The 27,875-nt window shown below is 53.2% G+C and overlaps 1 protein-coding gene across 18 annotated transcripts in view; it reads right to left on the bottom strand.

Moving 5' to 3' along the window:
• The window catches only part of DGKZ (diacylglycerol kinase zeta), a 41,583-nt gene that overhangs the window by 9,907 nt on the left and 3,801 nt on the right, over positions 1-27,875 (bottom strand). For 3 of the 18 annotated variants that reach the window (XM_036220732.1, XM_016146743.2, XM_036220729.1), the window contains exons 1-4: positions 2,375-3,126; positions 1,940-2,048; positions 1,520-1,615; positions 1,115-1,192 (exon numbers count right to left, since the gene is read on the bottom strand). In XM_036220732.1, coding sequence (XP_036076625.1) covers positions 1,115-1,192; positions 1,520-1,615; positions 1,940-2,048; positions 2,375-3,108 — 1,017 coding nt within the window. In that variant the 5' untranslated portion in view covers positions 3,109-3,126. Of the gene's footprint in view, positions 1-1,114; positions 1,193-1,519; positions 1,616-1,939; positions 2,049-2,374; positions 7,721-19,693; positions 20,049-21,965; positions 22,157-27,875 lie in introns of those variants that run through there. The other 15 variants (XM_016146742.2, XM_016146744.2, XM_036220735.1 and 12 more) reach the window with 10 other exon arrangements.

Genomic DNA, 27,875 nt, shown 5'->3' with positions numbered 1-27,875 from the left:
CAGGAAAGGGTCACTCAGAGTCATCCTCGCAAGCTAGGGATAGCCCCAAATCATCCTGGGAGCCTTCAGAATGTGATGCCTTTTCTCAGAGGCCTTCTGCATCCTGCCTCCTCTCCACTAGCCAGAAAGAACCTTTCCTTTCTCTGCCCAGTGTCTTGGGGTGGGAGAGAGACTGGGAGTTTACTGTCCATCTCCCCCACTAGAACGTTGCCATGGTGTCCTCCTCCTGTTTTTTTCCTTGAGCTCCAGCACTCCCAACCTAGGCACATGAAGGCACCCTGGTCCTTGCCTGCAGACTTGTGCTGACCAGTTCCTGGAGACTTTCAGCTAATTTATGGAACCCTGGTTTGATTTTCACTTTAGGGGGCGGTGATGGGTCAATAACACCTGGGGCTGCATTTGTTTCTCTTTTCCTAACTGTCCCCACTTCAACCTTAGCAAAGTTATAGGGAAGCCTCATCTTATGAGTCAGGAGTTGGGGGATGCAGCCACAGCAGCCTGTTCATGCCATTCGCAGTCCTCCAGGCTTTCCTGTATGCTGGTCTGGGTTTCTACTGCCTGGGGAGCCCTCCCGCCCTCTGCTTGGATCCTCCTGCCCACTGTTCCTGCCACCTCCCTCCAGCAGCACGGAGCCCAGACATGCTCCCAGATGCAGACACACTGTGGACATTGGGCTTTTTGAAAAGGTCTGTAGAGTAGCAGTGTGTAAGGGACAGAGCCTAGCTTTGACACAGGACTAAGCCGACCATGGCTGAGTTATGAAGTTTCAGCAAGGCAATGGCCCCTTCTAAGTGTTAGATTGGATACTGATAAAATGGTGTCACAGCCATCATTCATTAATTCATCCTGCCGAGTAACAGTCAATATGCCCCCACTCTGTGCCAGGCTTGTTCTGGGCAGCAGGGATACAGCAGCTAATAAAGGGGGAAGCCAAGATTCAAATGCAAGCATTTTGGGTTCAGGGTCCTTGGCTCTTCACCGCCACACTCACTAGGGTGTTCCTGGCAAGCGATGCTCTGTAACATGAGTATGTGTGGACGGACACACGTGTGTGCTCTGAGAGGCTTCAGCACCCGAAGGGGAGGGGCGAGAAAGGCTGAGCAACCACACTCACCTTCTCCAGCTGTTCAATGCAGGGGGTGTGCACCACGATCTTGCAGGCTGCGCACTTTCTCCTGGACACTGATTTCTGCTGCGGGAAGAGAGGGCCCCTAAGGCACCAGGCAACTCCATCCCTGGATGCTGCTCCAGGGCAGGCAGAGAAATTCTCCCATCTGCACCAGCACGGCTGCCCTCTGTGTGTACCAGGAACCCCCAGTATTGGCTCCTGGCATCAGGACACAGCTCCCATTTCTCTCTCCATCCTCAGGCAGCCCACAGAAGGGGGTGCTCAGGTGAGAGTCTTGCTCCCTCTTTCCCCCGAGGGGCTGCAAGCCATCCAGCCAGCAGGGGTCAGCCTACAGGCTTCCAGACCTGGCTCCACCACCAGGGGGCAGCGTGCCACACATAGCTTACTCACCAGCATCTTAGCTACACAGTACTGCTCCCCAACATAGCAGAAGTCCCCTGACACGTTGGTCTCAAACCAGATGTGCTCCCCATACGTCGCCGACTCCTAGACCGTGAGATGAGCATGCTTAGCGCATACCTGCTACCCAACTCATTAATCAGCCCTGCCCTGGCCCACCAACCCTCTCTCCTCCAAAACAAACTTGCTCTAGCTACCCTGATCTACTTTGCTCCATCCTGTTTCCCCACTGTCCCTACTCCTGAAGGCATGGCTCTAACATGGCCACCTCCCAGGAGGTTCGCCCTGACCCCAGAGGCCCATGGGTTCCTCTCGCAGCTGCCCATAGCACCTCCACCCCTGTCTGCTCCTGTGGCCCACAGCCCGGGAGGGGCTGGTACCCTTCTACCCCTCCCAGCACCAGCCACTCACGCTCCAGTCCACAGTGCTCCGGATCTGCCGCTCTGGCTCGCTGCACAGGGCCCCGGGAGCAGGAGCAGGGGGTGCCAGGTGCTGGAGGCCTGACTTGGTGATGGCTTTCCTACAGAAGAGGAGACAGCTGAGGCCAACTGAGCACTTGGTGACTCAGCTTCCTTCCCTTCTCACCTGGGACCTCTGCTCTCACTGTGACCTCAGACCTCAACCCAAGGCCAAGATAGGGACAGCAATAGGGAGGGTAGAGTACCCTCTATAGCAGCCCAAGACTCTGAGAGGATTCCTGCAAGACACTCATCCCTCCTCACAGCTCTTTTGGGGTGCACTGTTCTGAAGTGGGGTGCCCTCAGGCCAGGCAGCCTCGAGGCCCTTGCTTCATGCCAGCCCCTTGGAGGCTGCATTGCTCGCCCTGCCAGCCGCAGCTATACCTACGCGAGCAGGGCGCTCCAGGTCTGGGGTCCGGCTGACTTGCGCCGCAGGGCTACCTGGCGCCTGCGGGAGAGCGGGCGCACACGGGCGGGCATCGCGGGGCCAGCTGTGGTGCCTGAGGCTCTTCGGCTCCCAAGGCCAGGGTGCTGGCTGAGGCGCCGATAGCAACCATGCAGGCCCCAGAGGGCGCGGTCGTACACCACGTCGGCAGGGAGTAGGTGGGAAGAGGCTCGGCGCAGGCAACGGGGCACGGGCAGAAGGGGCCGGATGCCCCGGTACGGGAGTGGCCCTGGTCTCTTGGTGCCTTGTTGGGTGGAACTCAATGCCGCAACTGTCACATCCTCCTCCTGGACCCCCTCCTTTTCCTCCTCCTCCTCCTCCTCTTCACTCATGCCCACAAGCTTGGCCAACGGCAGGGGTGCACCCAGAAGCTGGGCTTGCACACTGGCAGGCGGTGGGATGGGCACCTCATCCACGGTGAAGCGGGGGTTGCGGGCAGGGGGTGCGGTGCTTGATCGGCGGCGGCTGGTGGCCCGGGCCCGCATCCCACAGCCCAGGAGGCAGCCCTGGACCTGTGCGCTGGAGCGGCGCCGCTGGACTAGCGTGGAAGAGGCCTGCCCAGCCGGGGAGCGGCGCCGGGCCTTGCCCGTGGGCAGCCCCACACCGCTGGGACGCCGCTGCCCCTCTCCAGGGCCTGGGGCCTTCCGCTGGAAATGTCTCCTAAAAAAGGTCGCCATGTAGGGGCGGGCGGGTGGCTGTTGGGCACAGAGACCAGATGCATCAGGAGCTGGCCAGGCCATGGCCCATCCTGTGCCCAGGAGCCCAGTCACAGCCTCTGCCCTGTGAGCAGGGAGGAGATACTTGGGGTGGGGGGCCTATGCCCTCTGACTCAGAAAATGGGGTGTTCGAGGGTACCAGATAATCCTCAGGAGCCCACATTTACCACTGTTGGAAGCACTAGCATTGTCCCCAGTTATACCCCTTGCCTGCCCCAGGAGTAATGTGTAGGAGGGGCTTCCGGCTACCCATCCTGGCTTATCCTGTCCAGGCACCATAATCCACAAAGTCCTGGCCTAAAGGACTTAGACTCGCTTGCCTGAAGCTGATAAAAAGAAAAAGGAAACTGGAAGTCTGGGGTCCTGGGTTTTAGCTCGGAGTTGGCCTAGACAGACTGAGGGGCCAAGGGCCCCTCAAAGGGGTCAGGCCTTTGTTTTGCGCCCACATAAGGTAGGGCCATGGCACAAACCAAGCCATGGTAATAAAACAAGGCTCTTTGAAAAGAAACAGCCCTGACAAGACCCCCTGACTCTCTCGGCCCCAGTCCTGGGGTCAGGCTGAGAGTGGCACCTAGAAATGGAGAGGGTCTGACATTTGCCTCAAGGATCAAAGGACACTGGGGAAATAAAACACTCAGAGACCTGGAGAGGCAGCTGCACAGGGAGAGAAGCCACCCCAGTCTTCACCCGGGGGGGGGGGGCTCTGTATGGGAAGCAACAAGAGGCCTGAGCCAAGAGAAAAAGCCTTCTGGATTCTGCGTGTGAGCGCATGCCTGTATGTGTCTCTGAGGGGCTGAAAGTAAGAACTTTTCTGGAACTAGACTGCTCTGTCTCACCCTTCTGAAGACATACAATACAGACATCAACTCGTGTGAAAGTACTGGGTGATGGCTGAAAACCCTCCTAGCTCTGCTGTTGAGGGTGCCTGTGAACTGTACCTTGTCCTGGGGGCCAATGCTAGAAGCCCCAAATCTCACAACTGCAAACTGAGCTGCCCTGAGCCACCTCCAAGGAGGCAGGGCCCTTGGCAACCATCCCTGCTCAAACCATCGCCCCTTGACTGGTCTTGAACATGTGCTCTGCTTCCCTTCGCCAGCTCACCTGCTCCTGCCACCTCTTCTTCACAGGTCACTGGGATCACCTATGCCCTCCTCTCTCCCTAACAGTAGAGGAACGGCAGGAAGCCTGGCAGGCTTTGGTGGGGGCAATGCCTTGGAGTGCCCAGGGGTGCCTGTGTCACTCCATCAGATGCTCTCCGGGGCTCTGCCAGCCACAGGGAGGTCCAAGTCATGGCCGTGGGGCATCTGCCTGGGGCTACAGGAGAAATACTTTTGCCTGCTGAGGGTCTGGCAGAAGTTAGGCAGGGTGGGTGGCAGCCCTGGAAAAACAGCGAGAGATGAGGCGCTTGAGGAGCAAGGCCTCGCTGCATGTCTATTGTCTACTCCTCCCACCCACCTACCTGCCCACCTCCCTTTGATTTTCTACTGCCCCATGGGTCCGAGAAGGCAGTGTCAGGCCAGAGCCTGGATGGGTGCACAGATACTGAAGGGGAGGCAGATGGGAGCCGAGGTGTCTGAGCTCCCGTGATCAGTGAGGAGTGGAGGCTGCCATGCTTAAGGGAGCAGTGTTCAAGACCCGGCTCTTGCTCTCTGCCTGTTACAGTCCCAGTCCCTGCAGTTGATAGGGAAGAAGGCAGGAGGTAAGCTCTGTGGGTGACCAGAGGACAGAGCTATTGGCTGCCTCCTAAAATCAATATCATCTTGGCTAACACTTACGGAGTTCCCCCATGTGTCAGGCACTGGGCGGAGCTCTCTACAAACATGTATATCGTTTAATAAGCCATAGCAACCCTAAATAGGTATTGCGTCACGCCATGTTCCTGATGGGAAACTAAGGCACAAAGAAGTAACTTGCCCGAAGTCCACAGCTAGTCAGTTTAGTGCCAATGCTGGAACCCAACTCTCTGTGAAGGCAAAGCCTGCACTCCAGAGATGCTGTGGGGAGTAGGGTCTTTCCTCTTGGGCCACGAGGCTGCGACTAAAGTGGGACGGGGTAGGGAAGGGAACCAGAATAAGAACCATAATGGTCCCATTTACTGAACACCTACTAAGTGCCAGGCCCTCGGCTGAGCACTCTCAGTTACCATCTCACCGGATCCTTGCCACAACCACGTGAGGCAGCAGGACGAGGGCTCCATTGCAGAGATGATGGAGCCGAGGCTTGAAGAGGTGGAGCAACGTGCCCAAGGCCATGCAGCTGGTCAGTGGCAGAACCAGGACCTGAACCCTGGTCTCCTTGACTTAGGGTCTGCTCTGCACCCAGGAAGAGGAGCCTGAAGGCCTAGCGGCCCACTGCTGCCAAGGCACTCACTGGCTTGCCAGCATTCCCCCAGGGTGTCAGCTTTCTCCACCCGTCTGGTCAGGCTGGCCTGTGACAGCTGCCCAGCCTGGAGGAGATTAGTCACCCGGACATACCGCCTGATGCTAGTGTCACCCAGAAAACAAAAGGCCACAGTCAGGGGAGGGGGAGGTGCTGCAGGCACTCTGTGGACAGCCGTGAGGGCTGGGCCCGGCCTGCTGCCCCAGAGCCCCACAGACAAGAGGGGCCAGAAGGATGAGGTCGCCTGCACGCCTTGCCTTACAACACGGGGCCAGCTTATGGGTGCTCCCACAGTGCCCTGGCCCACACATTGCCGGGCAGTCCCAGGTCCACATCTGTCTAGGTACAGTCACTCAGAGATGGGAGCAAGGGCAGGCCGGGCCAGTGTTGCGTGACCATGTGCCAAGTTGTCCGTTCACAGGCCTCAGTTTCTTTATTTGTCCAAGGAGGCTGTTACACTGGCTGATTTGACATTTTATGACAAGCTCTCCTACCTGGCACCCAAGCCCCTATGTTCCAAATACTTCCTTCGCCTGGACGCTATGCTTCCTGTTCCTCTGGTCTCCATAGAAACCTCTGTCCTCTAGTCAGCAACTGCCTGACTTCTGACTTTTCTATCTCTGCTGAAGCTTCTCCAGGGTCTGGTCAGAAGCCCAGCCTGGCCTCAGGCCTGTCTCAGCCTTTTTCCTGCCTGGACCTGGAGCCTTTTCCCACAGCACAGCTCTGAGTAGTAGCTTCTTCTCACCTTATGCTGTCACCTTCAACACACTATAAAGTATGAAGTACGTGTAAAGGTCACTGAAGGAAGCCCCACAGGGTTCTGACACCAACAGCAGAGCAAACTGGCTGTCCTCCAGCCTCCCAGTGGAGGGCCTGGGGGCAGCCTCTCACACCCAGAGGGGACCGGCTGGGAGAGGGCTCATGGGCTCCATCAACCTCCAGCTGGCTTTTGGGGGCCTAGGGAGGACAAAGGACGCTACAGGAGAGACACGTATGGTAGTATCTGGCTATGCACCTTTGATAAAGAGCAGTGAATGTGGCTGCGGGCAGCTGAGCCATGGCAGCTGCCAGTGGGGGTGAGCGGCATGTGTGCTCCAGCTAGAAAGGTCAGGACTCTTCACCTCCCAGCCTAGACTATCTCACTCTGTTAGTTCAAGGGGAAAAGCCCAAAGGCTTTGAAATCCTGCATCTGCCATTGCTTTCCTGGACTGATCAACTAACCTTCTGAGTCTCAGTGTCCTCGTCTATAAAAAGTTCAGAGGGTTGGTATAACAGACGTTCTGGTGAGATGATGGTATTAAATACCTGATTATATGACACCTGGCAGAGAGAGGGGGTGTGGCAGGGCCTACACCCACAGCAGACACAAGGCGTGTGGAGTTTGTCTCTGCCCACAGTGGGGATGGGAACCCAGAAAGGGAAGCAGGAGTACCCAGGGTGCCACCACCCACCACATGAGGAACAGAACCTGGCAACCAGAAGTACCTGGGTGTCTGCTCATATTGTGAGGTCTGTCCTCTGCCTCTGGTACCAGGCCTGGCCCCCAGGGACTCCTCTGCCTCTAGAGGTGCCTGAATAGGACTCCCTGTGGGGTTAGCCAGAGTGCCTGTCCCATGCTGTAAGCAGGGCCCCACTCCCAGCAGCCACAGAGCAAGGTCCTGGAGCTATCTCCCCAAGGGGCTGCTGCTCAGAAGCCACCTCTGGCTGCTGTGCTCCCAAGCGGGGACAGCAGGAAGGCAGGATCCCGCCTTCTCCACATCTCTACTCACTAAGGGGATCCTGACAAAGCAAAACAAAACAAATAAAAATGTATAGCGGGGAGCAGGTGGGTCTGCATGGTAAAGGAGACCAGGCCAGTGACGCTGACCTCCAATGGGTCCGCCCTGGCTGAGGGCAGGTGGCCCACCTACACTTTCCCTTTTCCTTTCTTTTTCCATCAGCTTCAGGAGCCTCTTCTAGGGATAGTGGTGCCTGGGCCCACCCGGATCCACCCCTCCCCAAACCCACCCAGACAGATACAGGAGAGAGAAAGCAGAAGGCAAGGAAGGGTTGGGAGAGCCCCCTTTGACCTGATCTGGAAGGCAGGGTTGTAGGCAGGAGGTGGGCGAGCTGGTGGGGGCTGGGGTCCCCGTGGGCAGGCGAGCCCCCGGCTCTGGCTCCAGCTCCAGGCTGCCGGGCTCTGGCTGAGCAAGTCCTAGTTTGGAGAGCGAGCTGCTGTGGCTGCTCCTCTGCCCCCTCCCCCTCACCACCCTCCTCCCCCCCCCCCCAGCCTGAGACAGCCGTTATGAAAATAACCCAATTGGTAACCGACTGAACTTCCTCTCCCAGCAGTGGCTCCCGGCCCTGCAGTAAGCAGGCAGCTGGTGGGCGGACACACCCACAGACACACACACACACACACACACACACACACACACACACACATGCACGCACGCGTGCACACACCACACATGCAAGAGTCTTGCCTCTTGGCTTTAGCTCCCCAAAGTCCCAGAGCTAGGGTGAGCGATTGACCAGTAGCCTCCTCTCTACCTGGTGCCCCTTATAGCACAGCCTCTGCCTCAGCTCTGGAGTGGCGGGGGGGCGGCCTGGGGAGGAAGAAGTGGAGGTCAGGCCAGCTTCCCTCTCTCCTGGCTACATAATGCCTTCTTACATCCTCTGGACAGGTTTTCTGGGATCTGAGGAAAGGATCTGAGATAGCTAAACACTGGCTCAACAAAATAACCACAAAAATAAATACGTCAAGGGTTTCATAACTTACACTTTTTTACAAGCATTATCAGATAAGAGGCTTATAATTCCCCTTCAAGAGCAGCATTCTGGTCCTAGCTGAACAACAGGACACCCAGAGGGTCGTGGAGGCAAGTGACTGCCTATAGCTCAAAAGTGGCTGAGCTGGGATTCCTGACTCTGCGTCTCCCAGTCCTGCCGAGGGGTCCTGTCAGAGTTGCCTTGGCTTGTATACAGGAGAGACCAGCCCATGTCACACCCAGAAAGCCTTCCTCCTTACGCTCCTGGCTCCCTAGGGACTAGAGTGGCAACTCTCAAACTTCCTGGTCCTAGGAGCCTCTTACACCCTTAAAAATTATTGGAGATCCCAAGAAGGTTTTGTTTATGTAGGTTATAGCTACTCATATTTACTATATTAAACATTAAAACTGAGAAATGTTTAAAATATTTCTTAATTTGTTTTAAAAAAATAAGCCCATTACATGTTAATATAAATCACATACTTTTATGAAAAATAAACTATATTTTCTCAAACAAAAACATTAGCGAGAAAGGTGGCAAGTTTTAAGTTTTGTAAATCTCTTTAATGGCTGCCTCAATAGAAGACAACTAGATTCTCATGTCTCCCCTTGCCAGTCAATCTGTTGCGATATGTTGTTTTGAAATATATGAAGAAAATTCTGCCTCCTACTGACAAGTAGCTAGAAAAGGAAGGGGTATTTTACTAGCCTTTTCAGGCAATTACAGATATTTTTCTTTGCTACTACACCCAAATACGACACGTGGTACTTTCTTAAAGGTTAGTGGCTATGTGGAATGTGAAACTATACCAGTGAACTTTTCACTGGTCTGTCTTGCATTCTGAATCTTGTAACAAGTACTGGTCATTAGAAAATATTGGTTTACTGAGTTATACAGATCTTCCACGTGCTGACACATTTCATTATACAGTACCAAAGAAATCACACTTGCTAACATTACATTCTAATCTCATTAGAAGACTCCTTAAGTCCTGGGAAGTTGTCAGCCTCTAGATAGTGGATACAAGGTTTCCAAAATTCTAATTTTCCCTTAGGAGCTCAAATTTTATTATCAATACTAAACACTGATGCTGTTTTTGATCTGACAAGCTCTTTTCATTCATTTTGAAAAAAATGTCTACCAAATAGCCTAGTTGAAAGAGTTTTGTCTGTCAGGTGTTCTTTCAGACTTCTGGTCCTAGTTAAAATGGTATTCCTTTAAAAAAGTGACTAGTACAGCTTGTAACACACGAAAGTTCTTATCAAGATATCTACCATGGTTTAAAGTGCCTTATCTATATTTCACTATTCTTCACAGAATATTCAAAAAGAAATACACTCAAGGGTCTAGGCTTGAAGAAATTAATACTTTTATAGTATTTTTTGTCACTGTTGTGAGTATGGAGTCAAGAGTACAATGGCTAATAGTTTATGTTGGGGCCGCTGCCTTGATCTGTGCTGAGGTTCCGGCAGTTTTACTCACCATTGCTTTTGCACGATCAGTACAAATGTTAACACGGTGAAAAGGGCCTGAACCGGGGCAGCTCTGAAAGTACTATTATGAAAATAGTTTTGACCTCACCAATCCTCTGAGAGTCCAGCCTCACCTCCCCCAGACCATACTTTGGGAACCACTAATTCAGAATGAATCCCAAATTCTCCAGTCTGGCAAATGTGGCTTCTGCACTGTGGCACTGACTTGGCCTCCTATGCCTTGACGCAAGCCCTTGGTTCTAACCAACCCAAGCTATTCTCTGTCCCCCAATCTAGCTGTGCCCGAGCTCACTACTGTGTCCCTGTGCATGGCCTACCCTCTGCTTGGAATACTGGCCTCCTTTCCCACCCTGTATCAAAATCCCACCTGCTCACAGCTGCCTCGGCCAACAATACACCCCTCTCAGTGATAGCTTCACACCACCCACGTGGCTCCTCTGCCACTAGACCCCTGGAAGTCCCGATTCTTTCAAATCCATACACTTCGTTTCTCTCACCCACCAAACCACGAGCTCCTGTGGGGCAGGGACCAGGTCCAGTGCATCTGGGCACGCCCAGCTCAGTGCTAGCACTGAGTCAGTGTTTACTGAGATCAGCTCAGGAGGAAGGAACAGGGAATTCCGTGGAGGAGGGGCCAGAGCCATAAGGGAAGAGAAGGGCTTCCTCCACTTTGGGTACTGTACCCAAGAGCTGACCACAAAGCCCAGACTGGCCCAGACCACTTCTCTTTGCTGGGCACAAGGGGATGGCAACAGCCTTTGTTTTATCAGTTACCTTCCTCTCTTCTCCAAAAGATCCAAAGAGTAACAACTGAGGTCCCTTTCTGATTAGGTGCCATTGCCATTGCCACTCCATGTTCTTTATGGCTTTCCTTTTGAACCTGGACCACAGGATCTGGCGACATGAAGTCACAGAGGGAGGGTGATGAGAAGGGGGGAGGGGCAGCATCAGATGCGTGAGGGTTGGGCCAGGGCCCTAGCTCTGAGCTCCTTGCTAAAACATCCCCAGTCTCTTTCATGCTCTAAGTAGCTGTCTCAGGGTCTGGTAAGCCCTGGAGAATTATTTGTGGAAAAAAATAACTCATTCCTTTAGAGCCTCTCCTCCACGTCATCCTCCCACTGCCACCAGAATTCATTCTAAAGTGTCCCCTTACCCTTGATTGGCTCTCTATTGTCAGCTGAGCAAAATGCAAAGACCTGGATCTAGCAATCAACAGGCCTCTCAGCATCCTCCCCCATCTCCCTTTCATACTTTCTACATTTTATTTGACAAATATATAACTCGCTCTGTGCCACGCACTGTTCCAAGAGTTTTATAAATATTAACTCATTTAATTTCATATAGTATTGTTATCCCCACTTTATAGGTCAGGAAACTGAAGCATAAAGACATAAAATAACTTGCCTGCGGTCATGCAGCTAGTAAGTGACAGAGCTGGGATTCCAACCCAGGAGCCTGCTCCAGGTCCGCGCTCTCACCCCCTCACTCTCAACCTCTAGCTGCTTCTGCCAGACAAAGCACTGTGGGTCTCCTGGTGCCTGCACATTTGGCACCGGTCGTCTCTCTACCTGGAACACCACTCCCCTCTTCTGCTTAGTGAACTTGCCTTCATCTATTTCCTCTCGAGAGTTGGCTCACATCAGCTCTGCTGTAAAGTTCTTCCCAGCCCCCTTTCCCAAAGGGTTAGCTGCTCCCACGCTCTGGCTCCTGGCTCTCAGTTATTCTGGGCCATCAGCGCTGGTTTACAAGTCTGTATCCCCTACTAGACTGCGAGGCTCCGCCCCTCCACTCCACTAAGGCCGGCACTGCTCCTAATTGCATCCCCAGGGTCTAGAAGTGCCGGAAGCAGTTTAAAGAGTGAATGGAGGGAAAAGTAAATGGTCTCCACTCAGCCGCATGGCTCAAGCTAGAGCAAAGGACTTTAGGCCGGCACAGGGACCCAGCAGCTGGCACACCAGGTGCACAAGTTGCTGGTTTGGGCTGAGCTCGTGTGTCTCAGAGGCACATACTGAAACTGATTCCTGATGGGATGCCGGATATGTCTCCCTATGAGTCTCCCGACCCTCTGCTGGCCCCCTCTTCTCTTGTGACCAGTCCCTCTTGTTGCCTTCTCCTGCGTCTGTAGCGGGCTCCCATTCCTCATCTGCCGGGAGCAGTATTTCCCTTCACCCTGCATTCAAAATTTAACTCCCCCTCTGAAACTTCTGCTGATGTTGCCCGCTCTTCCATCCTCTAGAAGAACTCACAATCGGTTGTCAGCTCCTGGGGGTCCACCTGGCCCCCAAAGCTCCCATTCACCCTACACAAGGGTTTTTGCCTTTGAGCCAGAAACTGTGCCTCAAATTTCTGAGTGGTCTTTTTTGAGGATTTGGACTGTAAGTTCCACAGGGATTCTGCCTCTGATCTTCAGTAGTCCCCAACCTTTTTGGCACCAGGGACTGGTGCTCGCATGAGAACCCAATGCCTGCTGATGTGAGGTGAGGCTGAGGTGGAAATGCAAGCGCTGGGGAGCAGCTGCAAATACAGATGAAGCTTTGCTCACTCTCACTCGCCGGCCGCTCACCTCCTGCTGCGTCGCCCAGTGGAGCGGGGAGGGCCCCCCCCCCACCGCCCCATTCCTAATAGGCCACAGACCTACAGGTCCACGGCCTGGGGGTTGGGGACTCCTGACCTATCTGACCTCAAGCCAAGTCTCTTACTCTGCCTGAGCCTCAATTTCCTCATCTGATAAATAGGGGTAACACCTACCTTTTCTCTCTTGTGGGGCTGTTGCAAGCTTGAAAAAGTGCTTCCTCATAACCAATTCCTCAGTTTACCAAAACTTTGAAGAAAATAACTCAGAGGCCTAAAAATTAGGACCACCAGTTTGGGGTGCTATCTGGCAACTATCTAAGCTGAAGATATTACCACCCTGTCTATGACCAAGCACGGATGGCGAGAGAACACAAGGAGACGTGAGGGACTGCTTGCAAGGGCAAAAAAACTGCCAACAACCTAAATGTCCACCAACAGGATATTAAGCAAATAAGCTGCTGTGCAATTACAAGAAGGAATAGGTGGCAGTTAACAGAGTTCACTAACGCTGTTTCAAGATGGTCAAATATCCAAAACAATACACAGAGAAAAACCTAAACTCAAGATATGCACAGTACGCCATTCAAATCAAGAGAAAACACATACAAAACAGTACTATATGTTGCTATGGATGCATATCTATGTAGGGAAAAATTTTAAAACAGGCATGCGAATTCAAACGCCAGAACCAGGACTGTGGTTTCCTTGGGGGAGGGAAACATGGGGGCCTCCAGCTCTGTGCAAAGCAAAGATGGCACAATGGCAACATCTGAGCAAGCCAAGTGGCGGCGTTACATGATTCTGTGTACGTTTTTATTGCAAAATACTTAATGCTTTTTAAAAAGATTCTTGAATAATTTTTCGAAAAGACCCCCAAAAGGACAACAGTTCTCTGAGGTTGCCTTGGGCCTTCCGAGGATGGCCTGGAACCCTGAGTGTGTTCCTCACACTGTCTCATAGTGGAAACCTCACGTCTGCAGGGCCAGAAGGAAGGTCTCCCTTTAAAAGATGTCTTGCAGAGGAGGGCAAGTGGGTGGCAGGTTGTGTCAGTGGGGTGTCTGTGTGGGCTGGGGAGCAGGAACCAGCTTGCCCCCTTTCACAACTGCCCCCGCCTCAGTAAAATGTCAGCAAGCTGGGGAAGGGGGGCGGAGAGACAGGCAAGCTGTTAACCTGAGAGATGCTGGGGCGTGGGAGGCGCAGGCCCAGGCTCCCAGACAGCTATTTTGGCATGTGCTGTGATTGGGCTCAGCCCCAGCAGGGGAGAGGCCTCTTTGTGGGAGCTCTGAACTGGCACTCTGCCAGGGGCAAGGGGGAGGAGGCCTCTGAAACTGGATGGGGAGGGCTCTGGGGCCCTCCCTCTCTCTTCAGACCTCTCACCAAGAGGTGCTGGGTACAAATGAGGTTCCATGTATTGTGCTGTCCTAAAGCACCTCTCCCCAGGCCAGAGGTTACCCGATGACCCCGGGGTGATATCGGGGGCTCCTTTAAACACGTCCAGTGCACTCTGAAAGCAAGATAAAAGGTCACAGACCTGCCCCTGCATTCCAGATCCAGCCAGGGAGCCACAGGACAACCTGCTCACAACCAGGTCTCCCTACTCAAGGGTCTCCCGCAGCCCAGTGTCGCTCCCCCTGAAGTTAGGATCCTGGTGGCAGTTTTCCTGGTGGTCCAGGAGCAGATCACTTCATGGCTCTTACTCTACTCCCACGTGAGACAAAAATCTCTCTCACTGCATCTCATGGATCCCACAAACCTCTTTTTAGGCTCCACCAGATTAGGGATGGGAAAATAAAGGAATGAAAGGAAAGAGTGCTAGTAAGCAGGGCGGCCTGGTGTAGTGGAAAGATCCTTGGGTTTGGGCTCCAGTGAGAGCTGTGCAATCCTGGGCCACACCCCGATCTCTCCAAGCCTTGGTTTCTCATCTGTAAATAGGAATAAAACCAACTACAAGGTTGTTGTGATTGTCTGAAATTGATGGATTGATAAGCTTCTGGCAAGTTAATTGCCCAAGAACGACGAGCGAGCACCTCACTCACCTGGATGCACGGGAGTACGGGGTGCGGGGATAGGAAGGCCCGTCTCGGCCTCTCCCTCCTCTCTCTGGGACAAAGAGCCCTCGGTCTCACCCGAAACTCCTCTCCATCACCTAACCTTGTCTCTGGTGTCTTAGCCGAGGAAGAAGGCAAAAAGGAACAACTGCAGAATGACAGGTCCTCGCGGGCATTTGGTCACCTCTGGCCTACTCTTTCCCCACCTGAAACTGCCTTTCAAGGCTCCTACCTACTACTGACCGACTACCAGCCAGGCCATGCTGAGAACCACAGTGGGTGGGTGGGGGGATCAAATTGCAGGCTCTATGTGGGGCTGACGCCTAAGGATATCGGGGGCCCCACACGTGAAACACAGAGGAAGCAATCCAGGGGAGCAAGACATGCGGCACCACCCAGAGGGGCACACTACTAATCCCACCCAGGAACAAGGGGCGCTGGTGAGCCTAGATGCAGGTGTAACAGTAGATGCAGGTACAGTACATCCCTCTTCTATTCCCACTCCCGATGCCGACTTATAGAACTGCTCAGGTGGCAGCAGCAGCCTCCGGGATGACAGGTGGAGGGCAGGCTGAAAGGTTCCAGATGGGGATTTTTCAGAGAGCAGGGAAGGCTTCGGGGTTCTGTGATGTGGCTCAAACTGACATGGCCCTGGAGTTGGAAACAAGCATAGGCCTCAACCTTCAGGGAGGAGGAGGGGTTAGGACAGGTAATGTGGAAGCTCTTGCTCAGCCTGCCTTCTGCTGAATTCTGATTGGCTCCACCCTGGCAGCCAGAGTATCAGGTAACTCAGCAGTAGGAGGTGTCTATGGGTCCACCCACAGTAGGTCTTTGGTGCAAGGGGACTAGGAGAAAGAATCTCTTCCCCTACCCTTCCCACAATGGTGGCTGTCGCCCCCTTGTGTTGCTCTAGGATACTGCAAGGCAAGTTCCCTCATCAGCTCCTGGACCTCGAAACTCTCTCTCTTGCCTTTGTTGCAGTATAGGGATCCAACCTCTGCTTCTCCTAGGATCCAGCACAGGCCAAGCCTCAGCGCCAGCATGCCCACTCACCTCCACCTCTGCTTAGGTGGTGACTGGTGACTTCTGGAGAGGGATCCAGGAAGCCCAGGAGGGTAGGTCTGTTTCTCTGCCCCCAAGCCCCGTTCCAGCTGCCCAGAGCCTAAGCTTTCTCTAAGACCACTCAGTCCTTCCTCTGTCCTTGACTAGAGGACACCCACTCTCGTGCTCTCTTCTGCCAACTTGAGTGTCCTGGATGGCTCCACATCCTGAGAGTTGATCTTTCCAGAATATGGCATGGAAAGAAAATGACAAGAGTTGCCCAACCACTCCCGGACCTGTAAGCCAGAGACTGGTGGGTGTGTGGCAGCGGCGGGAAGACAGAGTCCAACCCTAATTCCTGATCTTGGCCAGCTACACATTGGCACATGTTGTTTGAGGAGCTGGCCAAGTGAGGTGAGCTGATGCACAGCTCAGCCACTGAGGTCCCTTTTTCTTCCCAAACTGGTGTGAACCCAGGGACTGTCTTGTACCCACCTCCCTTGGCCACCTGGGCCACTCCCAGTATTAGCTTGAGCAAGACAAACCACTCAGAGAGACTCCTTTTCCTCTAGGCATCTCAGTGCCTGGACAGGGATTCTTGTATCTGAGCATGAGGCATCCATCAACATGTCCCTCCCAATCATTGCAAAACCAACCCAGACCAGGGCTGCTTCCACTCAGGCTGCCCAGCAGGCACCCTCTGCCAGCTTAGACTTTGGGATCATGTTCACTCGGGGCCATGTGGCATCACCTCTAAAAGGGACCTATTGTCTCAAACTTGTTCCACAGGTGCATTTCCTGCCCTCAGAGAACTACTGACTTAGAGCATTAAAGAAGGGCAGGGGTGGCAGAGCCAGCGCTCAGGCTCTGCAGGACCTCTGCAGGCCAAGGCGCTTTATCTCTAGATGTGTAAACTGCCAGGGAATTACTGATGCCCCTAGAGTGCAAAACCAGCTAATCCACAAGCTGTGTGACCTGCCCAGGGTCAGGCTGCCAGGACTGGGCCAAAGGATAAGCAAGTCTTCCCTCCAGGTGGGCCCTGGAACAGGAAGAGGAGACAGAATTAACATCCCTCCCTTCTGACTGACCACCCCTTAGGCCAAAGGAATCTGAATGGTAAGGATAAAGGAAAAGCCAGACTCTGGGACTAGGGCCCAAACTGTACCTCCTCTCCCAGGAGGGGGATGATGGTTCCCAGCAAGGACAGGTGGGGCAGAATGGAGCTGGGGAACATCATGACTCAGCTTTGTTTCTTACTGGGCTAAAAAAGGGGAGATGACAAACTGCTCCCCAGATTATAAGATGGTAAAGTCAGTTGTGGGGAGCTGAGGTTGGCTTTAAGGAAAAGTCTCGTAAGTAGATTCCAAAGAGGCTGCCATTCAGAGACTGTTCTTCCTGACTGGACCAGGGAGGCAAACGTGATGCCCAGCTACCATCACTTCCCCGCCTCCGCCCCACCAAGCCCACAGCGGAGACTGCTCATTGATTATAGAACTCTACCACTGAGCCAGGCTCCAAATGCAGACTTCTCAACATGTCTTTAGTGTTATCCTTGATGCTCCCTTCTAGCCACTGTCTATTCGCTTATCAGGCCCCTCAGTCCCAAGATTTGAGGTGTGTATGGGAGGGGAGGGGAGCAGGATGGGGAAATTGCAAAGGGTGGACACCCAACCAGAAGAAAGAGACAGGTTAAAAATGAGCATGGAGTCTGGGGAAAAGATGGAGTGTGGGTTCCAAGTGGAGCACTAGGGACTTTTACCTGAGACTGGCAACCAGTAAAGGTGGCAGGACCAAATAAACAGCATTAAATAGGCAGTGCTTAGAGCAGATGCATTGTTACAAATGTTTGTCTCGGCGTCCTCCGATCAGAGAAAGGGGAGGGAAGTCAGTCCCAGTGGGCATCTGATTCTCTGAGCTCCCAGGCCTGGCGGGGTTAAGTCTATTCCCCCACTGACCTCTCTTTGACTCTACTGGGTTCTCCGAATAATCCATTTCTGAATGTCTCACTGCCAGAGCATAGGGCTACTACACAGGGGACACTCCTTGCATGCTTCTAGAGGTGCTGTTCGATTTTCTTCTCAGTAAGCATCCTCTTAGATCACTTAGCATCCCCAGAGTGATGTAATATTGTGGTTCGCAAACTTAGTAGCACGTTAGAAACACTTGAGAAGAGGTAAAAAAACATCAGGCTCCACCTCCAGACCTGATGAGTCACACAAGCCAAGGGTAAGATCTAGGAATCTATTTCCTGAAGCTCCCTAAGTCATTGTGATGTTCTGTTTGGGAAGCTAGTACAGAGATAGAAATGTGGGTTTTAGGATAAGAATATAGTTCAATTTCTATATCTGCCCCTTACTATGTGACTCTGGACAAATTACTTATATTTTTTGAAACACTGTTTTTCTCATTAATAAAAAAATGGAGAAATAACACCTATTCTGTTATTTTAGAGACTTATGTAAAGCGGGGGTCCCCAACCCCCAGGCCATGAACCAGTACCAAGCTAAGTGGTGAGTGAGCAAAGCTTCATTTGTATTTACAGCCGCTTCCCAGCACTAGCCTCACCACCTCAGCTCTACCTCAGATCATCAGGCATTGGATTCTCATGGGAGCATTGGTCCCTGGTGCCAAAAAGGCTGGGGACCACTGATGTAAAGGTACTTGCTGGTTCTCTTGCTTCTTGTTCTTCCTCCTGAAATGTGCCTGAGGTTCATTCCCATATGCACAAACCTGTGCCTGTCAGAAGGGGCACAGCCACAGGTCAGGAGAGCCCAACACTTGGTACCCTGTGGGCAGAGACAGGAAGCCTCCGATGGAGCTCCTCCCTCCCCCTTAGAAGCCTCTGAACACTGGAGGCTACATCCTGCAGAGCTGGGTGTAAACTGCTCCATCTTGTAGGGCTGTGGGTGACAAAACAGAGGTACTGGAAGCTTTGCTCCCTGCCCCGTTTTACAAGACATTGAAGCCTGCCTGGCTTCACAAAAGCCCACGGAGTTCCATCTGCCAGTGTGACAATCCAAATCTCTGAGTGTGCTTGGCAACATAGTGCAGGTACAAAGAGCAGGGACCTGGTCAGGGCAATGCAGGCAGAGGGTATAGGTCAGCATTACAGAGACGCCAACAGGAGAAAAGCGCCCACGTTATTGGTGGTAAAGTCTACCTTGGGGAGGCACAGGGTAGAGTTCAGAGAGGCCGAATGCCACAAAGCCTGAGCAACTGAAGGAAAGTGAAGAGGGAGGCCTTGGGCAGACTCCAAGTGGTCAGAGTCCAGTTTGAGTTGGCTCTGGGGTCCTTAGCTGATTGGCGGCAAGCTCCTCCACCACTGGAGGGCAGGGGACAGTCAGGAGAAATGCCAAGGAGCCAGGTGGGGTACTCGTAGGGCTCCACTTTCCCTCACCTTACACGGGGGTTGCACTGATAGGAAGCACTCCCAGCCAATTCCACACACATGCCATGGGCTGCCTGCACTCAATCTTTCCACACTCTACCCCAAATCCTCACCAGGGTCCCGGTCAAAGCCCTGTCACAGGCACAAAATGGTGAGATTTAGCGTGCTGGGAGAGGGGGCATGATGGAGCTTGAAGGTTTCGCATAGATTCCACACTGCAACCCACACGATCCCTTTCCCAGCAAGGGAAGGACTGGAAGCGGGTAGGGGTAGAGACGCCTTCTGCCTAGCAGAGATAGATGCTGGGGTCTCCGTGCTAATCAAGAGCACCACCGTAGAAAAGGTGGCCAGACACCCTCAACTCCAAGGAGAGGCTTAAAACGCTGAGCGATTAAATCAGTGACCAGTGCTCCGGGACAGGCATGTGCCTTGACAGTATCTGCGAGACCACGTTCTGCAGATGTCATGCGGTGGTGGTAGGCAACCTGGCCTCAACCGAGGTCCAGGGGGGCGGCGAGGGAGCCCTGTTCTATCAGCGCCAAGAAGGAGTAAGTAACAAGTCATGGGGCTTTACCTGCGGGTGCTAGGGGACTGAGGTGATTCTGTCTTCCTGCTGGAGAGTTGGAAGCTCACCCTGCCTCGGTAACACGGAGGAGACGCGCTAAGCTGCCACTGCCAGGGAACGACCCCCGCTCGGTGCCAGCGCCGAGACGCTGGGGGATGGCCCCCATGCGGAGCCAACGCCAAGACAGCCCGTACCGGCGGTGCGCGGGGGGTGACCTCCACTCGCTGTCAGCACCGGGGCGGCTCAAGAATGCCTCCCGGGGCCAGGCGCGCTGTCCGCCCGGTGCCGCGATGCTCGCCCTGCTCACCTGTGACCGAAGAGCCGCAGCCCTGGGAAACGCCGCTTGCTGAGGCGCCGCGGCGCCTTGTCCGGCTCGGGACCCGCGTCGCGCTCGGAGCCGCTGGACGAGGCGGAGGCCGACTCGGAGTCGCTGCTCCGGGCCTCGGGGCTGCCGTCCCGCGGCTCCATCCGGCCCTAGCCCCGGCCGGCGGCGGGCCCGCGGGAGACGCCCATGCCGGGCCGGCGGCCGGGGCTCAACACGCCGGCTCGGCGCCGCCTGCTGCGGCCATGGCGCGCGCTCGCTCTGCCCGCCCCGCGCCGCGCGGCCCCGCGCCCCACGCCCAGGTGCCCGGGAAGCGGCCGCCGCCGCTCCAGGAAGTGCCGCCAGCCGCGGCAGCAGGACCCCGCATAGCTGGCCGGGCTGCTGCCTGCCCGCCGCCAAGCACGCCCCCTCGGCTGCGCCGCGGCACTGGCCCGCGGCGCCCTCTGCCGGCTGCCTGCCGCGCAGCAGCCCGCTTCGGTCTGCCTGAGGGGACCCGGCTGAGGGGGCGGGACAACCGAGGCCCCGCCTCCACAATCGCTGGTCCGCCCGGATCTCTCGCTGGATTTCACAGAATCTCTGGCCTGACACAGCAGCACTGTGCCCACTCAGACACATACCATCTTTCCCTCCCTTAACCCTCCCTCCCCACCACCAAACAACCTACCTGCTCACTAGAGAACACCCGCGAGGGCAGCGATCACCACCTCTCCTACAGCCACACGGAATAGACAGACACCTCTCTTGCACACCCAGTGCCCGTTCACAGCCACTCACAGAATTCCACCCTTACCCCCTTGGCTCTCCCAAATAACACCGACGGGAATAAAAGTCAAACAATGTTCCCTATACACAGAACAAACACACCTATCACACAATTACACTCACTCATTACCAAAACTGACACTTCCCACCCTAGCCTCGCACACTCAGAAATATATACCAGGACCAAAGTCACACCAAAGTGACCCTCGCACACATCAACAAAGAACATACACATTTCTCATATAAAGTCATCTTTCCACAGCTATTCACAGTTGTTTCCAACCCTTTTGCACACTCCTAATAGCATTTTCCCAACATCCAACAAAACCTGCAGATCTATTATGCTGCTAGAATTGCCTGCATACCTCTTACACACTCGTAAATATATACACATAAAGAGCGCACTCTCATTCACTGACTCACACACCCACACAGATCATACACACCTTTCTCCTATGCACAAATGCCCCCCAGGACACTGGTTGCCACATCTCTTACACATACATCACCCGCCAGAAGTAGGCCTCTCAGACACACTCAAACACACCCTCAGGGCAGAAGAGGTTGTCCTCTCTAAAGCTAAGGAAAGCAACTGGAACCAGAGCAGTGGCCTGTGGTGGCACAGCCAGTGCACGTGCTTGGGAATCAGCAGCTCGGGGAGCCTCTGATAGCTTCTGCTGGCCTGACACAGGGAGATCTGGAAGCTGGAGTGCGTGGTCTTCTCCCTCCCAAACCTGGTCACCCTGATGTCCACATTGGCTGCCCGCTGTTTCTGTTAGCACTCCTTCCTGCAAAGCCACATCTTGTGTCACCTTCAGTTCCACCCTCTCCTCTGGGGTTCTGGAAGCTTGTTTTCCAGGCTTAGCTAGCCATGTATGGCCAACGGTGGGATCTGTGACCTGAGTCAAGCCTGCGATTTTGAGAAATAACCAGCACACAGAAGTTCAGAACCTTCCAGCTTCCTTAAAGTTTCCTGTGGGCCTGGAGGTCTGACCAGATAGGTGGGGCACTAGCCCTCCAGCCAGCAGCAGATGCTAGGATGGTGAGGAGGAGGGTAATGAAATCCCTGAGTGGGCCTGACACAGTCCTCTTGGGGCGCATGGGCCCCTCTAGGGAAGTTTCCTTATGGTTCTGACCCTAAGCTCTGAGGGAGACCAGAGGCTGCCAAAGACCCCGCTGAGTTTGCACAAGGCCATAGAGCATCCAAGATCCAGTGCCACATTCCTGTGGAGCCTCCTCTTCCCAGATCCCCCTACTGTTAATGCCCTCAACTCTTAGTCTCCTGCAGAGCTCAGCACTCCACCACATACCCCGCAACAATTAAAACACCAGAGATCCCCTCACCCTGCCAAGGACCCCTTTGCCTTTTTCTGAGCCTCTGCTGAGCTGCTAGACAACCAATGGGTAACCCCATTTCTGCCACAATGCCCCATTCCAGATAAAAGATTAGTTGAGGGTTGGAGGTGCCCATTCCCAGGCCACCCTGAATACCTACTGTGTCTGGGGGGCCTCAGCTGGGATCTGTGGCACGTCCCAGGAGCGGTAGCGCCACATCTGCCTCAGTGCCCCCGGCCGCTCCCCTTCTTCAGTCCCCAGAGCCTCAGCGGGGCCCAGAGCTGTGGCCTCATCGCAGCCTCCCCCAGTACTGTGGCCAGCCCCCAGTACGCTCATCCTGCCGGCGACTCTCTTCCTCTTTTGGCACTTCCTGACCAGGGGGCCCTGTGAGAGGCCGGCCGGCTGCCCCAGTATAGGACCACAGTCCTCATAGGCGCCTTCAGTTAGCTGGGACAGGAGGCTGGCCAGGGAGAAGAACTACACAGGAGAGTGAGAGGCAGGTGAGGACAAGCCCGGCCCAGCAGCCAGGAGACAGCCCCAAGAGTCAGAGGCTGCTAGGCAGCCACTAGGCCTGCCCGGGCTGGAATCTGAACCTCGGCTCCAGCCTGGCCTTTCTCTCCATTTAACCTCGCCAAACTTCACCTCTTGGTCTAGCTGTGGTCTCCCACTTTATCATAACTACTGGGTACGATGGGGGGCGGGGCTCAGCCCACACGCAACTCCCTCTTCTTAACACCCCTGTGAGCATCACACCATCTACCAAGTAACAAGGGTCAGGTACATGAGATAGTAGCCGAGTGGAAAGATGAATCATAATGGAGCCAGAAGATGTGGGCTCATGTTTTGTTTCTGCCACTTACCAGCTGTGTGACCCAGATCAGGTCAGAGAGGTTTACCTCTCTGAGTCACCTAAAAACTGCCTGGAACAAGGTAGGACATAAACAGATAAACTGATGAATATGTGTGCTAGGGAGCTTTTCTGAGACTCAGTTTTCACATCTGTAAAATGGAAGAGGGGTGATGATAATAACTGAGCTCATGGAATTTCATGAGGATTAAATAAGGTGAAAGGGTTTATAAATGAATTCATTCAATAACTATTTATTGAGTGCCTTCTATGTATTAGGCGCTGTATCAGACTACATAGCAGTGAGCAAGGAAGCAGGGCCCTAACTCGCAGAGCTTAGATTCTAGTGGGGAAGACATCTAGAAAGCAAATAATCGATATACAAAATAATGTCAGGTAATAGGATATGCTATAGGAAAAAGTGAAGCCAAGATAAAAGGAGATGGGAATGATGATGTGGGGGTGCCACTTAGGGGGACTCGGGGAAAGCCTCTCTGAGGAGGTGACATTTGAGAACAGACCTGAATGAATCAAGAGGAAATGATGTGACCATCCAGGAGAACAGCATTTTAGGTGGAAAGAACAGTAAGAGCAAAGGCCCTGAGGAAGGGAGTGTAGTTGATGTGTCTGAAGAATAATAGCAAGAAGGTCGCACTGTGCTGGACTTTGGGGCCATCATGAAGATTTGGCAAATATACATAATAAGGCCTGCACTTACTCTTTTATTATTAGAGGTGGTTCTGGGATGGACATCGTACCTTCTTCCGGCACTCTATAATAAGGTGGGTTTTTTTTTCTTTTAGCTCTATATGTGTTTGTTACCCCAGGAAAGCTGTAAATTTCTCAAGGACAGAAACAATGTCAGTTCAGTTCAGTTTAATAAACATTTACACTATAGAACCTGCAGACATAGGAATGTACACGATACCATCCCAGCCATTAGAAACCTCCATCCGGTGTCCCTCGTGACTGGAACATAATATTTCTCAATAAATATTTGTTTAATAGTTAGGACCCAGTAATAGAACAATAGCTAATATTTCTTGGACGCTTCTGTGCCAGAAACCTTTGGATCTTTATAATGACCCTATGAGGTAGATTCTCTTATTTTCCTTTTACATATGGAGAAACTGAGGTACAGAACTGCTAAGTTCATTTGTCCAAGGTCACCCAGCTGGTAAGTGGTAGAAGTAAGAATCTATGTCCTTGAAAAAGACATTCTATTACCCCTCTAGGGTTGGGGGCATGTCCAGGTGATGTTCCCTGAGGCCTAACACCCCCTTTTCCAGCTGTTCTCCCTCCAGCTTATCATCTATGAATCCCTTAAAGTGGATCCTGTATGCTGTAGCCCATCAGAGGTTCTGCCAGCCAAGCCAAGGACTCTTCTGGAAGGAGGCTTTTGCAGAGTCCTGTGCTCCTCTCTCAGGGATTCTGCAAGTAGCTCGAACAGTTAAACAGAGGAAATGGGGCTGGGCTTGTTTTCCATCTGAGGCTTCTGGCAGCCCTGGAGCAGCAGAGAGCAGGAAATGCGGCTCCTGGAGGGGAAGCGGGGCAGGCTGGAGGCTCTGAGAGGCAGAGCAGTCCTGACTGTGGGACCAAGGTCCCCTTGGGCTTGTACTCTTCTAAGCTGTCAATATTTTCCAGGTGGGGTGGAGAGGACAAGGTTGGAAGGGACAGGTGTACAGGGCTAGGGAATATGCCCTTGGCAGTTCCTAGGACAATGTGTGCCAGCATTGGGGAGCTGGGGACCCCTCAGAATCCACCCAGATACGCACAGGAAGAGGAATCTGGGTAAGAAAATTATTCTGGGCTTTGTTGAGGCCCCAGAGGGTGAGATGTTCTACTTTCTGTGGCCTGGATGAGCAAGTGGGAGCTGGGGAAAAGAAATGTACCAGGGCACCAAACACTCAACCCACGATCCGGACAGCCTCTGCTCTCAAAACCAGCCAAGCCAGACTCCTTGGCCTAACCTTCAAGGCTCCTTATGTTCTGGTTCCTTTCTTTTTGCCTCTAAATCCAGGCTTTCCCTGAAGAGATTTTCTCTCAGCTCACACAATGCTGATGCCTACTCACAGTAGGTGCTCAATAAACATTTCTTCCCTCTTTTTTCACACTTCCTTCAACATGCCACCCTCACCTCTGCTATTCCATTCTGCCTATGCTGCTCTCCTTGCCCATAATGTTCAGCCAATCAAAATCTCCATCCTTTAAAACCCTAGCTCAAATCTTAAGTGGGGAGGTGGAAAGAGAGCCAGACCAGTGCCTATTGGTTCAAACTCTAGCCCTTGCGGTGTGACTCTGGGCAAGTCACTTAACATCTCTGAGTTAGATGATAAACCAGATGATTTCCAAGATCCTGTTCGGCTCTGACAGTTTCATTTGAATCGCCTTCCTTCATCTTTAGGTTTTCACTCATTCATTCATTTGACAAATATTTTATAAATACCTACTAAGTGTCAAATGCTATTCCAGAGCCAGCGCTCCCACCCCACTGATTGATCTCTGACGCTCACTCGACAATATTGTTCTCAACAATATTTCTATATTATGTGACCTTTTGTGTACATTAGTTTTGTCTCCTTACAGGGTTCTTGAACCCTACATTGTCCCCAGCTCCACGCCGAGTGCAAGTATGTGCTCAGCAACTTCCTATGGAAGTTGAAATGAGCTGAATACAGGTGTGCAACAAGCTGAGCAGAGGGAGGGGAACTGGCTTCCTGTTTGCATGAGTGGCTGTGGTGAGGATGTTTTTTTTTTTAAGTTTAAATCCCTCCCAAGCAGCTAAGTTTGTGATCCAGGTACCTGCTGAAACCTTGGAAGTGACCCAGAACCTAAGAGCACCTGCTAATTGCAGGTGCTGGGCCTCTGCCCCACAGAAGAGACAGAGGCACCTGCAGGAGCCACTGGCTAGGGATGGATGGAAATTTGATTAGGTTCCTTCTGCGCAGCCTCAGCAAAGTCATGCGCAGGAGGACATTTGGAAGTGGGCTGAGCTTCCCAATGGGCCAAGAGAGCTGTGGGAGCTCAGTAGTCGAAGGTGGTCCCTCAAACCATGATCTCTCATGGAAATTGGCCTTTGGCACCTCCCAGGTCCCCAGACTGGAGGTGTAAAAAGCCTGGAGAGGGGGGCTCTCCTCTCACTCTGGGTCAGCTGGATCTGCCCTGAAGAGCTGGCTTCCTTTTGCTTCCAGCCTGGAGTGTAACACCAAGCCCCCAAAGCAGGGTCAGCAGGCCTGCTGCCCTCCAAAGCTCCCACCTCCATCTGTTGGCTCATAAGCCCTGACTACATGCTGCATCGCCATTCAGCTGCCACACTCCCTATCATATTGTCCCTCCCAGGAATATGTGCACTTAGTATACAGCCAAAATAAAAGAACCTTAAAGGTGAAAGTCTAGGCCCTTGGAAGCCTGACAGAGTAAAAAGGGCTTTGGAGTGAAACCCATCTGCGTCTGGATCCTGGTTCTACCAGTTACTGGCTGTGTGACCTAGCAAATTGCTAACCTTCTCTGAGGCTCAGTTTTTCATCTGTAAGATGCTTCCCAGTGGCCTTCAAATGCCCACCTAGTCTATGCAACCTACTTAGTCTTTCTTCCCTAAGCATTAACAGGCAAGAGCACTGGTCAAGCACAGTGAAGCCAGCAGAAGCCAGGCTTAGTCCCAGTGCCTACCCAACCTACTTGGTGTATCTTTGAAGAGAGGTCTCCCAGCTTGTGCTAACTGTTATCTTTGGAACCTGGATCCTTGAGGGGCCTCTCGAATGGATCCTTGAGGGGCCTCTGCTCCGAGCCAAAAATAAGACGCCAGCCCAGGCTTCCTGTTGCCTGGCCCACAGGCTGAATTCTCAGCAGCACACCAGAGAAGAACCTGTTCAAACACCTCTGCTTGAACTGGTCCTCCCAGCCCCTTCCAAATGCCCAAATGGCAGTGGAGAGCATGAGCTGCTGGGGGACCTGTCCCAAACACCCTGTGTCAAAATTGGGATCTCTCATTGAGATCCCAATCCTTGCACTGCTGCCTTTAGGACGAACCTGGCCCCACTCCCGGGCACTGCCTTCCTTGGCCTTTGACTCACTTGTCAGCAAGAACCTCAGTTCCCTGCGGGGAAGAAGGAGTTCCGGGCTGGGCTTGGGCCCCGCCCTTCTCAAAGGAAGGAAAATGGATAGACCCCCGGCTTCCGGCTTCCTCTGGCAGCGGTCCCCCTCCTCCAGCTCCAGCTCAGCTCTCTGCCCCCGGTTTTTGCATTTTTAATTCAGGACAGAATGTGATCTCTTGCAGCTCCTTGCTTTATCCTGTTGCTATTTAAATTACAAATCGGCCCCATCTCCCTGTCACTCTTGAGTTATTTTTAGCTTCTGGTAAATAGCAGCAGGGAGAGTTGGATCAGGTACCCCTCCCAGGAGGAGCTGTGTACCAGCTTGCTATGTGCCTGCAGCAGGGGGCACTCTCCCCTGCCAGTTGTCACACACACACACACACACACACACACACACACACACACACACACCGCGCCCCGCCTCTGGCTTTCCCCCAGCCCCTCCGTGGGGGTGGAGGGGGGAGGGCAGGCTGAGACATGCACACAGGCTCAGGCCCCACTCTTAGTTCTCTGTTAAGCTCTGCCACCCCCAGGTCTCACTAACATCCCTTGCTCAGGGCCAGTCTCCTTCAGGGGCCTTCCTGGACCCCCCAAACCTACAAGGAGGTTCGGCTTTCAGGGGCAAAAGATCTTCTAATTTGTGTCATAGTCCTGCTATGAGTCAGGAATCATTTATCTTCCTGAATCTCCCCAGCTACCGTCTTGTACAGGTATTATTGTCCCCATTTTCCATATGAGGAAATCGGGTCAGAGGTGAAAGCGACTTACCCAGCCAGGAAAGGGCAGGGCTGGAATCTGAACCCAGGTCTCTCTGACCCTGAAACCTGCATTGCGTATATTTTGCGCTGCCTCTCTCAGCGAATGCACGTGCCCTTTGCTCAATGCTCAGGTTGATTCTCAAGTTCCACCATTGGCTGTCTTTCCCACGTCTCTGTCTTGTCCCATCTACTGGATTAGGGATCGGCAAACCGGGCTCCATGGGCCACATCCAGTCTGCTGCCTGTTTTTGGTTGGACCATGAGCTAAAAATGACATTTCAAAATTTGAAATGGTTGGAAAATAACAAAAGAATAATATTTGTGACAGTGGAAATGATATGAAATTTAAAGTTCCGTGTCTATAAATAAAG

Source organism: Rousettus aegyptiacus, unplaced genomic scaffold (assembly GCF_014176215.1).
Source record: "Rousettus aegyptiacus isolate mRouAeg1 unplaced genomic scaffold, mRouAeg1.p scaffold_m13_p_5, whole genome shotgun sequence".
Classification (NCBI taxonomy): domain Eukaryota; kingdom Metazoa; phylum Chordata; class Mammalia; order Chiroptera; family Pteropodidae; genus Rousettus; species Rousettus aegyptiacus.
Note: the sequence above shows the minus strand (reverse complement) of the source record. Positions and strands in the feature narration are given on the sequence as shown.